We start from the raw sequence: 14,485 nt of genomic DNA on the forward strand, positions 1-14,485 counted from the left end.
AGCTTATACGTCTGTCTATCTATCTATCTATCTATCTAAAGCTTATACGTCTATCTATCTATCTATCTATCTATCTATCTATCTAAAGCTTATACGTCTATCTATCTATCTATCTATCTATCTATCTATCTATCTAAAGCTTATACATCTATCTATCTATCTATCTAAAGCTTATACGTCTATCTATCTATCTATCTATCTATCTATCTATCTATCTATCTATCTATCTATCTATCTATCATTTATCTGTCTATCTATCGGTCTATCTATCTATCTATGAATTGCTATTAAAAAGTTATTTTAACACATTATTAGAAAATATAAATCATTATAAAAGTGTGAATCAATCTTCCTGTGAAAACATTCATTTCAATCTCAACTCCATTGTATTTTTGATGTTGCATTTCCTACAGTTTAATATTCTGTGTGTATTGGGTGTGTTTCTGTGCTTTGATGTTTCCTCCACTGGAGCTGTTTTCACCTCAATCATTATAATCACTAAACAGGATACGCCTCGCACAACAAAGACCAATGCTAACTGATTACTGCAATACTGGCCACTGATTAATCCACTAATCTATTCAAAGAAACTCCAATCAATCATGATTATCTTTCAACTAGTTTACCGTTTGCCATGCTGTTTTCCTCCACCAGATCAGAGTAGTTTCAGACAGCAGAAGACACAAGCAACAGCATAAGTGAATATGGGAATGAGCTGGTTTGGTCTCAATAGCAGCCATTTTTCCATGATAATGTCATTCCGAGAGCTCCGGGACCCTCCTCCACATAATACATGTGAATTGAGGGAAAGTTTCAAAGAGAACACAAGAGAAAAGCCGAGATGAATGAAGCTCAGATGCTGCTGGAGGCCCTCCAACGCCCCAGACCCTTTGAAAGAGTGTTACTTCAACAATAACGATTTCAATCGCAGGTGCAAAGGAGAGAAACTGACATAAACAGAGATTTGACCAAAAATAAAATACTGCAGAATTGTTCCAAACTGGAACAAGACTATGGAGTGTGTAATAATAATGATTTGACTGACTTCAAAAGAACTAAAGTTTTGACACTCTTTTCACAGGTTTTGTTATTTGGAAATTTCACATACTGGTATTTTTTCTTCACTTAATATAGTTATTATAATGTTTTTATTTTATTAGCAAAATATTATATTCATAATAGCAAATTTTCTTGCGATTTTTTTAATTTTTAAATTATTTGAAAAAAAAAAAAAATATATATATATATATATATGGTTTCATATGAACTGCAGCGGATCTGATGTGAGTCACTGTCTCTGTGACAGACAGACATCAGACAGACAGACATTAGACAGACAGACATTAGACAGACAGACAGACACGTCCAGCTCCCTCTGATGCCAGACGTCTGGTTCTGATGAGGATTGTGGCTGTTTGTTTATCCTTCGCTCTGAAAGTGCTGATGGACATATCCTATTAGAAACAATAGTCTTGTATAATTAGGTCACATAATGCAGTTATATGTAAGTAACCTCACATTCATGCCATTCATGAGTGAGGAGAGTATTGGAGAAATAGACATTAAAATACTAAACTACTAGTGGTGTTTGATAGCCTTGTAAATAATAGAAGCATGTAATAGAAGTGTGCTATTACTAATACTTTTTTATATTCATCTTTTACTTCTCACCCATGTAGAAAACCATAGAATCAACTAAAAACTTAGAACACACTATCAACTGCATAGAAATGCCTTAGCAACAACCTAGTGATGTGTAGCAACCATGCAGAAAACCACGGTAACCACATATTAACAACTTAGAACACTCTAGCAACCACTGATAACACCCTAGTGACTGCATAGCAACGCCCTAGCAACCACCTATCAAATGTTGTAGCAAACATCATAAAAACACCTATAAACATCACAGAACACCCTAGCAACAACTTAAAAACACACTATTAACTACATAGAAATGCCCTAACAGCCACCTAGTGATAGCCACCACTCAGAACACCATAGCAACATGCAGAAAACCATGGCAGCCAGCTAGAAATGACAACCTAGAAACCACTTAGAACATACTATCAAATGCATAGGAACACCCTAGCAACCACTTAGTGATAGTCACCACTCAGAACACATTAGCAACCATGGCAACCATCTATAAACAACTTAGAACATTCCAGCAACCATGTAGAACACTGTAACGACTGCATAGCAACACCCTAGCAACCACCTCCATAAAAAAATATGGAGCCAGACACACAAACCTAAATTCCTCTTGCACGTGGAGCGAGTGACAGACAGCTGGACGCTGTAATCCCACGGCTGGAAGGATCAGAGGTGAGTCACCTGTCTGTAGGTGAGTGTGTGAGACAGGATTACACACACATGATCCAGCAGTGCAGAGAGGGAACAGCACTCTGTGTGACGGGAGCCAGCGGACCGTGTCTGACAACACTCATACAGCAGAACGATGGAAGATTCCAGTTCATTGAGATAAACTTTAGTCTGGTTGAATAAGACTGATCTGCAGATATATGATAGACAATATTGGGATCTCATGGACTTCTGGCAACCTGGAACTGTAAATGCGCAGATCTGAGTAAACTGAGGACGCATTCGGACACTACTGGACGTATCTGACACTGTGAGGAGAAACCAGGATGTTTTCAAATAAGAAGAGCAGCATTTTACCACAAAAGACTGAGAGAAATGGGAGAGCACAGAATCTGTGTGAGTTGTGAAACACTTTTTTAAATCCTGAATGGTCTTATTTGAGTTTTTATTAGTGCTGTCAAATCGATTAATTGTGACAATAAAAGTTTGTGTGTGTGTGTGTATATATATATATATATATATATATATATATATGTATGTATGTATATGTGTGTATGTACATTATATTTTTATGTTAGATGTGATTAATCGCGATTAAATGATTTGACAGCACTAGTTTTTATTTGATGTTATTTCTCAGATGCTGTTCTTTCATAGCTCAAGCAACTTAACAGAGTTCTCACAAGATTCCTTAGTAGAATAAGTTTTGATCTATATAAATTTGTATAGCATAACTCAGACTATTTGGACTTGGAAGTGTTTGATGAGAAATGTCTGAGTTCATATTTTAGGAGTAACATCTGAGACAAAGTTGATACTTAAATATCCTTTCTTACTGAGAAAAATGGGAGAGCACAGATCATGTGAGAGTTTGGAAACACAATTTCGAATCCAGAATGATCTTATTTGGGTTTTTAGGACTAAGAGGAACATGTTAGTGCTCAGAGATTGCTCTTTCAAACTTTATGGTGTTCTCAGATGTTCTCCTAAGGTTACTTAATAGAAATAAGAATAAAAAGACATGCAAAAGACAGTGATGAGAAATGTTTGAGTTCATATTGAGATCTCCACATAGGCAGGAAAATCTTGCATTAGATATGTGGATTGTTTCACCTAGACAACAATCATGACGTTAAATGGAGACATTTGCTGAATTCTCTTGAGAAAAACACCCCAGTAATCTCAGAAAAGATCTCAGAAATATCTCAAACTGTGCTCAGATCTCAATATGAACTCAAACGTTTCTTATTTAGTTCTCCCAAGAACTGTATGACAACTTGCTTGGGTCCGTTTTTCTCAAGAGACAAAGTTGATACTTAAATGAAACAAATGAGAACTGGAACATTTTTAATATTATGGCAATTCTGAGCACATTTTAAGATGTTCTCTTTTGAAAATCTAAAGTGAGATTACTGCACTCTTCTTCTCAGAGAAGCATCTGAAGAAGAAGGCGACTACAGCAAAATTCTCCATTTAATTCCATTGCTTTCTATGAGAAATACCTGGGATATTAAAGAGATCTCTTTCTCCCTACAGGGCAGGTGGCCAGGCAGACGATGCCGTCTCACCGCAGAGAGCTCATGCCTCAGCTGGCCTGGATGGAGGTTGGAAAAATAACGGGAGAGAAGAAGACAAGAGGTCAAGGACTGGGCAGAAAACCTTCAGCCGTGAGTCCAGAGGACAACGAGGAGCAGACGCCTTTCGAGAGAGCCGTCTATGACCTCGGACACAAGCAGAAGCTTGTCGATGACCTCACCTTCGGCAGACGGATCGGCTTCTACGAGCTGCGTGGAGAAATAGGCAACGGAAACTTCTCCCAGGTCAAACTCGGCATTCACGACCTGACCAAAGGTGAGAGACACTTTCTGAGTATTTGATCAAGTCACAAGTCTAAATGTTGCTGCAAAATATTTAAACTTGCCTTCTTGTGTTGTGGATAATAAATGAACATGTGTTCATCACTCCTTCATGCTGCTGTAAATCGGGGTGAGGGGGTGGTTAAATCTAGGTTAATCCAGAAGATTATAATTAATCTGTTTCAGGGTGTGTTCATTTCTATAAACCCCCCAAGACACCCACCTTAATGTCCTGTAAAAAGTGTCAACATATGAATGTCACCTGTTCGGGAACAAAACAACAAAAAACTAGAAAAATCCAAAGGATGTGACGGCGTGCTCCCGAGAGCCTCTCTTCAATTCAATCTATCATAACAATATCATTTTAATGACCTCATCTGTCGACAGACATTGGCGATGCATTTTCTCCCCATTCTCTCTTTTATTCCTCTCTCTCAGAAAGGGTTGCTGTTAAGATCCTGGATAAACTTCGTTTGGACAAGCGCTCACAGAGGTTGTTCTCGTCTGAGATACTCTGCATGGAGAAACTGTCCCACCCCAACATCGTGCGTCTGTATGAGGTGGTGGAGACCTTTCGCCGGCTTCATCTGGTGATGGAGTACGCACCTGGAGGAGAGCTGTTCTCCAGGATCGCCACCAGAGGACGCCTGTCTAATCTGGAGACTAAACTGGTCTTCTCTCAGATACTGTCTGCTGTGAAACACATGGTGAGTGGACAATGTGCTGCTGATCGCCTCAGAGTTCAACCTGTATATTTTAAACTTTATGTATTTGAACTAACTGTTGTTGTTGTTTTTTTTTTTTTTAACTATATAGCCTACTAGTCGAGGGCTGTCTGTGCACTGCAATAATTGTGCAACCCTACAAACAAGGTTGTTTCCGCCATGGAATAAAAACATTTAAAAGATAATTGCGACTTTTTATTTCACAGTTCTGACTTCTTTCTCATATTTGAAAGATATAAACTATGAGTTATAATATAATATATACATTATGAGTTATAAAGTCAGAATTGCAGGATATAAACTCTCAATTTCGAGAAATAGTCAGAATTGAATTTCTCACAATTGCAAGTTTGTTTCTTACAATTCTGACTTTTTTCTCACAATTTTGACTTTTTTTCCTCACAATTGCGAGTTTGTATCTTACAATTCTGACTTTTTTCTCGCAATTCTGACTTTTTTCCTCACAATTGCGAGTTTGTATCTTACAATTCTGACTTTTTTCTCGCAATTCTGACTTTTTTCTCGCAATTCTGACTTTTTTCCTCACAATTGCAAGTTTGTATCTTACAATTCTGACTTTTTTCTCGCAATTCTGACTTTTTTCCTCACAATTTCGAGTTTGTATCTTACAATTCTGACTTTTTTCTCGCAATTCTGACTTTTTTCCTCACAATTGCAAGTTTGTATCTTACAATTCTGACTTTTTCCTCGCAATTCTGACTTTGTTCCTCACAATTGCAAGTTTGTATCTTACAATTCGGACTTTTTTCTCGCAATTCTGACTTTTTTCTCGCAATTCTGACTTTTTTCCTCACAATTGCGAGTTTGTATCTTACCATTCTGACTTTTTTCCTCACAATTGCAAGTTTGTATCTTACAATTCGGACTTTTTTCTCGCAATTCTGACTTTTTTCCTCACAACTGCAAGTTTGTATCTTACAATTCTGACTTTTTTCTCGCAATTCTGACTTTTTTCCTCACAATTGCAAGTTTGTATCTTACAATTCTGACTTTTTTCCTCACAATTGCGAGTTTGTATCTTACAATTCTGACTTTTTTCTCGCAATTCTGACTTTTTTCGTCACAATTGCAAGTTTGTATCTTACAATTCTGACTTTTGTCCTCACAATTGCAAGTTTATATCTTACAATTCTAACTTTTTTCAATTGCGAGTTTGTATCTTACAATTCTGACTTTTTTCTCGCAATTCTGACTTTTTTCCTCACAATTGCGAGTTTGTATCTTACAATTCTGACTTTTTTCTCGCAATTCTGACTTTTTTCCTCACAATTGCAAGTTTGTATCTTACAATTCTGACTTTTGTCCTCACAATTGCAAGTTTATATCTTACAATTCTAACTTTTTTCAATTGCGAGTTTGTATCTTACAATTCTGACTTTTTTCCTCACAATTGCAAGTTTGTATCTTACAATTCTGACTTTTTTCTCGCAATTCTGACTTTTTTCCTCACAATTGCGAGTTTGTATCTTACAATTCTGACTTTTTTCCTCACAATTGCAAGTTTATATCTTACAATTCTAACTTTTTTCAATTGCGAGTTTGTATCTTACAATTCTGACTTTTTTCCTCACAATTGCAAGTTTGTATCTTACAATTCTAACTTTTTTCAATTGCGAGTTTGTATCTTACAATTCTAACTTTTTTCAATTGCGAGTTTGTATCTTACAATTCTGACTTTTTTCCTCACAATTGCAAGTTTATATCTTACAATTCTAACTTTTTTCAATTGCGAGTTTGTATCTTACAATTCTGACTTTTTTCCTCACAATTGCAAGTTTGTATCTTACAATTCTGACTTTTTTCTCGCAATTCTGACTTTTTTCCTCACAACTGCAAGTTTGTATCTTACAATTCTGACTTTTTTCTCGCAATTCTGACTTTTTTCCTCACAATTGCAAGTTTGTATCTTACAATTCTGACTTTTTTCCTCACAATTGCGAGTTTGTATCTTACAATTCTGACTTTTTTCTCGCAATTCTGACTTTTTTCCTCACAATTGCAAGTTTGTATCTTACAATTCTGACTTTTTTCCTCACAATTGCAAGTTTGTATCTTACAATTCTGACTTTTTTCCTCACAATTGCAAGTTTGTATCTTACAATTCTAACTTTTTTCAATTGCGAGTTTGTATCTTACAATTCTGACTTTTTTCCTCACAATTGCAAGTTTGTATCTTACAATTCTGACTTTTTTCTCGCAATTCTGACTTTTTTCTCGCAATTTTGACTTTTTTCCTCACAATTGCGAGTTTGTATCTTACAATTCTGACTTTTTTCTCGCAATTCTGACTTTTTTCCTCACAATTGCGAGTTTATATCTCGCAATTCTGACATCTCTTCTCAGAATTGTGAAATATAAACTCGCAATTGCGACTTATAAAATCCAATTTGGAGGAAAAAAGACCTTTTTCCCCGAATTGCAAGTTTATATTGCAAGAAAAAAGATATAAACTCGCAATTTGGGCAAAATTATGATGAAAATTATGACTTTTTCAAACAATTATGACTTTATAACTCGCAATTATGACTTTTTTCTTGCTATTCTGACTTTTTTTCTTGCAATTGCGAGTTTATATCTTGTTTATATCACAATCTTTTCTCAGAATTGTGAGATACAAACTCGCAATTGCCACTTATAAAGTCCAATTCGGAGGAAAAAATACCTTTTAACTTTCTAAAGTCGCAATTGCGTGTTAATTGCGAGATATAAACTTGCAATTCCGAGAAAAGTCAGAATAGCAAGAAAAAAGTCAGAATTGCAAGTTATAAAGTCATAATTTTCATCAAAATTTTTTTCCAAATTGTGAGTTTACATCTTACAATTCTGACTTTTTGTCTTGCAATTGTAAGTTTGTATATTGCAATTCTGACATCTTTTCACAGAATTGCGAGATAATAAAAGAAATACTTTTTGTGAGTTTATGTCGCAATTAACACACAATTACGACTTAAGGCTATATCACGCAATTATGACTTTACACTTGCAATTGCGAGTTTATATATTGCAATTTTGACTTTTTTCTTGCAATTAAGGAAAAAATACTTTTTCTCCAAATTGCGAGTTTATATCTCGCAATTCTGATTATATAACACGCAATTGCAACTTTAGGCTATATCACGCAAATTCTGACTTTTTTCTGATGTATTTTAAATACATTTCTATCAGATTTTTCTTCAAATCATGCAGGACTATGTGAAACCAAAGATGTAACTAATATTACAGAGACCAAATGTAAAAGTAGGCTATAAGAAAATATAGCCTCATAACTGATCCTGCAATTTTTTTTTTTTTAATCTTAAGCATGACAACAACATCATCCACAGGGACCTGAAGGCTGAAAATGTCTTCTACACCACCACATACTGCATCAAAGTGGGCGACTTTGGTTTCAGCACTGAATGCAAACCCACCGACATTCTCACCACCTTCTGCGGCTCTCCGCCCTACGCGGCCCCTGAACTCTTTCGAGACAAAGGTTACATCGGACCACTGGTGGATATCTGGGCTCTGGGCGTTCTGCTATACTTCATGGTGACGGCCACGTTTCCTTTCAATGCCTCTAGCATGAGAAGACTGCGCTTCTGTATCCTCAGAGGCTCCTTCACCATTCCCACTTACGTCCCTGACATCTGCCAGTATGTTATCAAAGGCGCGCTGAGGCTTGTCCCCGGCGACCGCATTTCCCTGTTGCAGATCATGTCCAGCGCTTGGCTGAGGGGAATTGAGTACCCTCAGCCGTACCCACCTGCTCTGCCCACACCTGCGCACCTGGCTGACCCCTCACGGACGCTTTCTAGTGATGAGCACTCGGTCAAGCTCGCGCTCGAGGACCTGGGCATCACTGAAACTCACCTGAGGAACAACGTGGTGATGGACTGCCGTAGCCCGCTGACAGGGATTTACCGGATACTTCTGCACCGAAACCAGAGGAGCAGATCCGGAGAATCCGCGGGATACGCAACGCTCTGTTCCTCCAACACCAGCCTCGGCAGGAGATGCTGGTCTCACCCTACGACCATCTACAGGAAAGAAGAGCAGTCCGCGTTATGTGCCATCCTATAGACAACATAAAGAAACAGACAGAGAAATATGATTGATTGATTGATTGATTGGTTGGGTCTTCTTTTGTTCTTGTTTAAAATTTATGAGCTATTTAATGTGTTAAGTGTTCATTAATTGCATGCCAAGCTAAATTAATACATTTAATATGTGTTGGGGCATAATAATAATAACAGCATTGACTGTAACACAGTTGAGTTTTATTGTATAATTTTATATTACAAGCCTTTATCAATCAGCATTTATCATTTACTGTAAAAATTGTATTACTTGATAAATAAATATGCCTAAATATTCCATAAAACTTCTTATCTTAGGACTTGTGGAATATTTTATGTTTTAAAAAGGGGGAAATATAATGCGTAAACTGGACAGACAATTCCAGTCTTATTAATACAGTGCATACATTTTTTGTGATAACATCAAATTAGAACATTCTTCTATATCTATATTAAAAAAGAAGCACAATGAAAGGCGGAGAATCAATGAAATCACAATTTTTTTTTCTTTTTTCTATCTTTTGCATTCATTATATGGTACAATACTGATAAATAAAACTATTAAAATCCTTTTCAGTAGTTGAAATAAAGCTGAAATAACATAAAATATAAATGTTAGATTTAACTTAAAAAGCTTAAATGAAAATGAGAAAAGTTGTATTGGAAACTAACTAAAATAAACAAGTCAAATTTTAAGTACTAAAATTACCAAAAACTACAAAATTTCAATTTAATCAAAATTAATTAAAGATATCTAGAAATGTTTTTTTTTTTTGTTTTTTTTTTTTAAAGCACATAACAAAATTACTAAAACTTAAACTAAATTAAAATGAAAATTGAAAAATATAAAAATTAAAAGCTAATTCAAAATGATTAAATACTATAATCAGATATAAAAATTACTAACATAACAGTATTAGTAATAAAACATTATAGCAGCCATTTTTTTAACAAATTCTGATTGGCTGTCAGTGTTTTATCGTTCAGCAGCTGGAAAAAAAAATCGTTCTGAAAGTGATTCCAATGATATCGTTTCGCTATCGTTATAGCTGTGCTGTGGACAGTGCTATTCTTTTATATTTAGGACGATTTTTAGAACTATATCTTTATCGTTATCTTTATAGTTATCGTTCTTGGTGTGAATGGGCCTAAGTCGTAAAATCATGCAGAGAAATTCCCATAGACTTACTAAAGGAGGTCAGCAACCACCTGGACGCATAGCAACGCCCTAGAAACCAACCAGAACACACAGCAAACCGCTAAAAACAATCGTTTTGCACAGCAGCATCACTTATTCTTCGAGCTCATTTATGACTGACGAACAGCAGAGGGCGACAGAGACTGATGTTAATGCACAGACACTGTTTGACGTCAATGCTGTGATAGTCAAATAGAACTGATGTAATGTGCATTGCATCTGTAATATATATATATATATATATATATATATATATATATATATATATATATATATATATATATATATATATATCAGGCCTGGACTGGTAATCTGGCATACCGGGCAAATGCCCGGTGGGCCGACGCACTTGAGGGCGGGGCCGCTATATGATATGATTTTTTTTAATAAACATAAAATTGGCCAACGACCGGCCCATAAAGCAGGGACAGCGGCCCATTGGTTCATTTTCCATACTGACACTGGGCTGGCCCAATCACATCTCTTAACAGACTCCAGCCCGTCCCTCTGTTTCGCCAGAACATCTGTGGATTAGGAGGATGGAGAAACAAAAGCGCAAGTGCAAGGGGGTGCGGAGAAGTTGCGGGCAAAAAAATCAAAAAATTTAGAGGTTGATGCCTCAACGTGCAAAAATTACTGGCATGTTTAGTGCAGTTACTGTAGCTTCAGTTTCCAAACCTACAGTACCTGACGTGCAAAAACAGGTGAACATAGAAGAACATGGAGGAGACACCTGTAAGGCAGAGGAGCAGCAGGTGTCTGACAGTGAAGCCAATGAGGGACAAGCAGGAGAGTATAATAGAAGCGGTAAGCAGGGTAGTTACATGATTAACAGCGAGGGACTCATGATGCGACGACGACGACGATGATGCTTAAATGAATGAATATTATAAGACAACATAATCGTCGTCGTTATTATAAAGTCAGACTGTCACCTACTGCACTGGTCACTCAGTCAGCTAAAGTCAAATAGCACAGCAAAAGTTATTTTTTGTAGTTAGCAGTGCCCTTGTAGCTATCAGAGTTCACTTATGCAGTAACGGCCTTTCTCATAGAAAAACCTGAAATGATGCAATTTGATTTTTCAAAAAAAAAAAAAAAAAAAAATTCAGGTTATTATTATAATGTAATATTACTGATGATGTGTTTATTTCACAACGAGACTATAGGTGTCTATTTATAGCTGTTAGTCGTGATAATGGTCTACTAGATCTCACTTTTCAGCTATAAAAAGTTATGTTTTGTAGCTCTTGTACCCTATTACTCTGGTATGAACACTTGGTTGTTTATGGCAAGTGAATAACATGAATATCATTTTATTAGGACGTTTTTTGTGAGTAATTTGGTAGTTTTCTTTTTCATTGTTTTTAATGGGGAGTATCTAAACAATGAGAGGTAAATATTTGACACTTAAACAGGGGTTTGTGCTCTTTAAAACAAAGTATATTTGTAATTGTAAATTATAGTTTTTCTGCTGTCTGTTTCATTGGAATTTTTTTTTTTTTTAATTCTTTACAGAATTATCAGTATTCTACATCCACGTTCTAAGGGTTAACTAGCTTTTATATCATGGAGCACATTGTCCATCTAGAAATCCTACTCTTACTAAGTGTACTTTTAATAACTCTACCAATAAATTGTAATACTCTGGTGGGTGGTGTCCAACCGATTGTGGTGGGCCGGTCTGAGCAAAAATGCCAGGGCCATTTTTTTGTCCCAGTCCAGCCCTGATATATATATATAGGTATAGAAATTTTAATAAAGAAATTAGTTGACTACAATACATAATGTTAAAATATGTTTATTTGGAATGCATTTAATTCAGTTAACTAAGAAAAGTGACAATTTTATAGAGTTTTGGATACTCTTTTGTTTAGACTTATGGGCCACATTGAAGTTTTGATAATTGGCAGAGACTTGAAGAAATCAATTTAGGTATTCGAGGCATGGGAGGACACACAGATGACCCATCTGACAGCCTGTCCAAAATCACACCCACATCGTAAATTACAGTCAACAACAACTGGAAAGAATCAAGTCGCTGCCCTTCAGTTGTTCCTTTCCCGATAATCTGTTGCGCAAAGATGTATGTCAAAATACGGGAAAACATATGAATCACTACTGTCGTTTCCTGAACATGTAGTGGAAGTTGTAAACAATATGTTTTAACAGAAAAGGCTTCTTGCATATTTTGTTCTAAATAGCAGCAGGAATTATAAAATATATACTGTTATATACTATAAAAGATAACTGTCACAGACACGCCAGGCTCTTCACTCACCCAATCACAGCGCACTCCCTCCCCTGAGTATTAACTAGCTCCACCTGACACGCATCACCTCACTCATCAGCGGCACTACAAAAGACACTCCAGATCACACAGGCATTGTCCGGTCTCGTTAATGCATATCTACATGCTATGCTTACCTTAAGGACTCCCTCAACGCCTGTCTCCAGTGTTCTCCGTGACTCCTAGTGTCATCGTGTCTAGTCTGTTCCACGCCTGCCTGCGTCCACGTCCCTGGGAAAAGATAAGAACCACGATCAGATCCAGTCACTGCCATTTCCACGAACCTATCCTGCCTTTACTCACCTGCACTCAGCCATTCATCCTCTGGTTGTTCAATAAACTCATCTTAACTGTGTCTCCGTTCCCTTCTGTGTAACAATAACACAGTTTTAGAAATGATGCGAACATGAGTTTCATCAAAGCACCCAATCAACATAAATGTGGCTTTTGCCACATGGTTTGATGGTCAGTTGGAAAGTCAATAAACTGCCATAGTAATGGCCAAAAGTGATGTCCAGCCTAGGAAAATTTGTAAAAATGTGTTAAAATAAGCAAGTTGTGTAGCTGTGCTTGGAGTCAACTGTTTCCTGTGTGATAATGCAATGAAACATGAAATTGTGCAGACATTATTTTTGGCCAGGCTGTCATACAAAGACATTATGAATACATGCAAAAACGAGAGGACCATTGAAATAGTACAAACTGATTATGTTGTAGTCAGTGTGTCCTTTTTTTCTGAGCTTTTTGTTTTTCTGAAACCTGTAGCTGTAGTTTGGCTTTTTTGCCAAATAATTTTTATCAGATAAATACCTTTGCTTAGTGTTTTAATCTTGTTTTATCAAAACATTTAAATAACATAAAGAAATACATAAAATGCCATAAATATATTTTTGTAACACTTTACAATAAGATTCATTAGTTAAACATTAGTTAATGTATAGTTAATGGAACATTTGTACATTTGTTACTGTATTTACTAATCTCCATTAACATTAGTTAATGAAAATACTGTTGTTCATTGTTTGTTCATGTTAGTTCACAGTGCATTAACTAATGATAACAAGATTTTAATAATGTATTAGTAAATGTTGAAATTAACATTAACAAAGATTAATAAATGCTGTAGAAGTGCAGTTCATTATTTGTTCATGTTAACTAATGTAGTTAACTACACTGCGTTCCAAATTATTATGCAAGAGACAAATCAGTAAGATTTCTGTACAATAAACATTCAAATTTTAGTTTTTCTAAGAAAATGTTTATTTGTTTATTTATCCATGTCTTTTTAGAGAACTGGTATCAATCTCAGACAAAATAATTTGCCAGATCTATGGAAACCCTACTTAGAGGTTGTTCCACATTATTAAGCAAGTCACAGTTCTCATGCAATATGGGGAGGAAGAAAGATCTTTCTGAAGATGAAAAGCATGAAATGGTGCAATGTTGTGCAAAAGGCATGAAAACAACTAATATTGTGTGAAAACTGAATGGAGATTATCGAATTATCATAAGATTTGTGAGTGATTTAGAGCACAGCAGAACTCAGTCAGATAAAGGCTTATTGAGGAAGGTTCCTGTCAAAAAAATTAATTGTATTAAAATGGCAGCTATAAAGAGCCAGTGTTGAGCAGCAAACAGGTATTTGAAGCTGCTGGTGTCTCTGGAGTCTCAAGAAGCTCTTCATGCAGGCTGGCAGTTGTGCGTAAAGATGCATTTCAGCCACTCCAAACCACACCTCACAAAGAGAAACATTTACAGTGGGTTTAGAAATACATAAAGACTCATTTTTAAATAGTTTTATTTACTGACTAATGCCGTACTACAATGGATGGATTTCTGGATGGTTGGTGAATGGCCACCACGTTCCAACAAGACTGCGACGTCAGCAAGGAGCTGGTGGGTGATGATTTGTGCTGGATTATTGGGAAGTGAGATGCAGGGTATTAAAATGACTTTTGCAAGATATGTGGAGTTCATAACTGGCCATTTTCAGCTATGGTATAAAAAGGAGG

At 36.1% G+C, this 14,485-nt stretch overlaps 1 protein-coding gene and 1 long non-coding RNA gene across 2 annotated transcripts; one reads left to right on the top strand and one right to left on the bottom strand.

Moving 5' to 3' along the window:
• The first annotated feature begins 2,601 nt into the window (after positions 1-2,601).
• Positions 2,602-8,989, top strand: LOC125251845 (serine/threonine-protein kinase NIM1). The gene is made up of 4 exons (XM_048164951.1): positions 2,602-2,721; positions 3,862-4,176; positions 4,620-4,888; positions 8,228-8,989. Exons 1-4 carry the CDS (start codon positions 2,652-2,654, stop codon positions 8,987-8,989), a joined length of 1,416 nt encoding a protein of 471 aa, XP_048020908.1. The 5' UTR covers positions 2,602-2,651.
• LOC125251846 lies at positions 2,881-8,912 on the bottom strand. Its single transcript, XR_007181084.1, has 3 exons — positions 8,780-8,912; positions 4,082-4,166; positions 2,881-3,919 (listed from the first exon to the last, which is right to left on the bottom strand). It is a non-coding gene; the product is annotated as an uncharacterized LOC125251846 (long non-coding RNA).
• Positions 8,990-14,485: the final 5,496 nt, after the last annotated feature.

Source organism: Megalobrama amblycephala, linkage group LG17, assembly GCF_018812025.1.
Source record: "Megalobrama amblycephala isolate DHTTF-2021 linkage group LG17, ASM1881202v1, whole genome shotgun sequence".
Classification (NCBI taxonomy): domain Eukaryota; kingdom Metazoa; phylum Chordata; class Actinopteri; order Cypriniformes; family Xenocyprididae; genus Megalobrama; species Megalobrama amblycephala.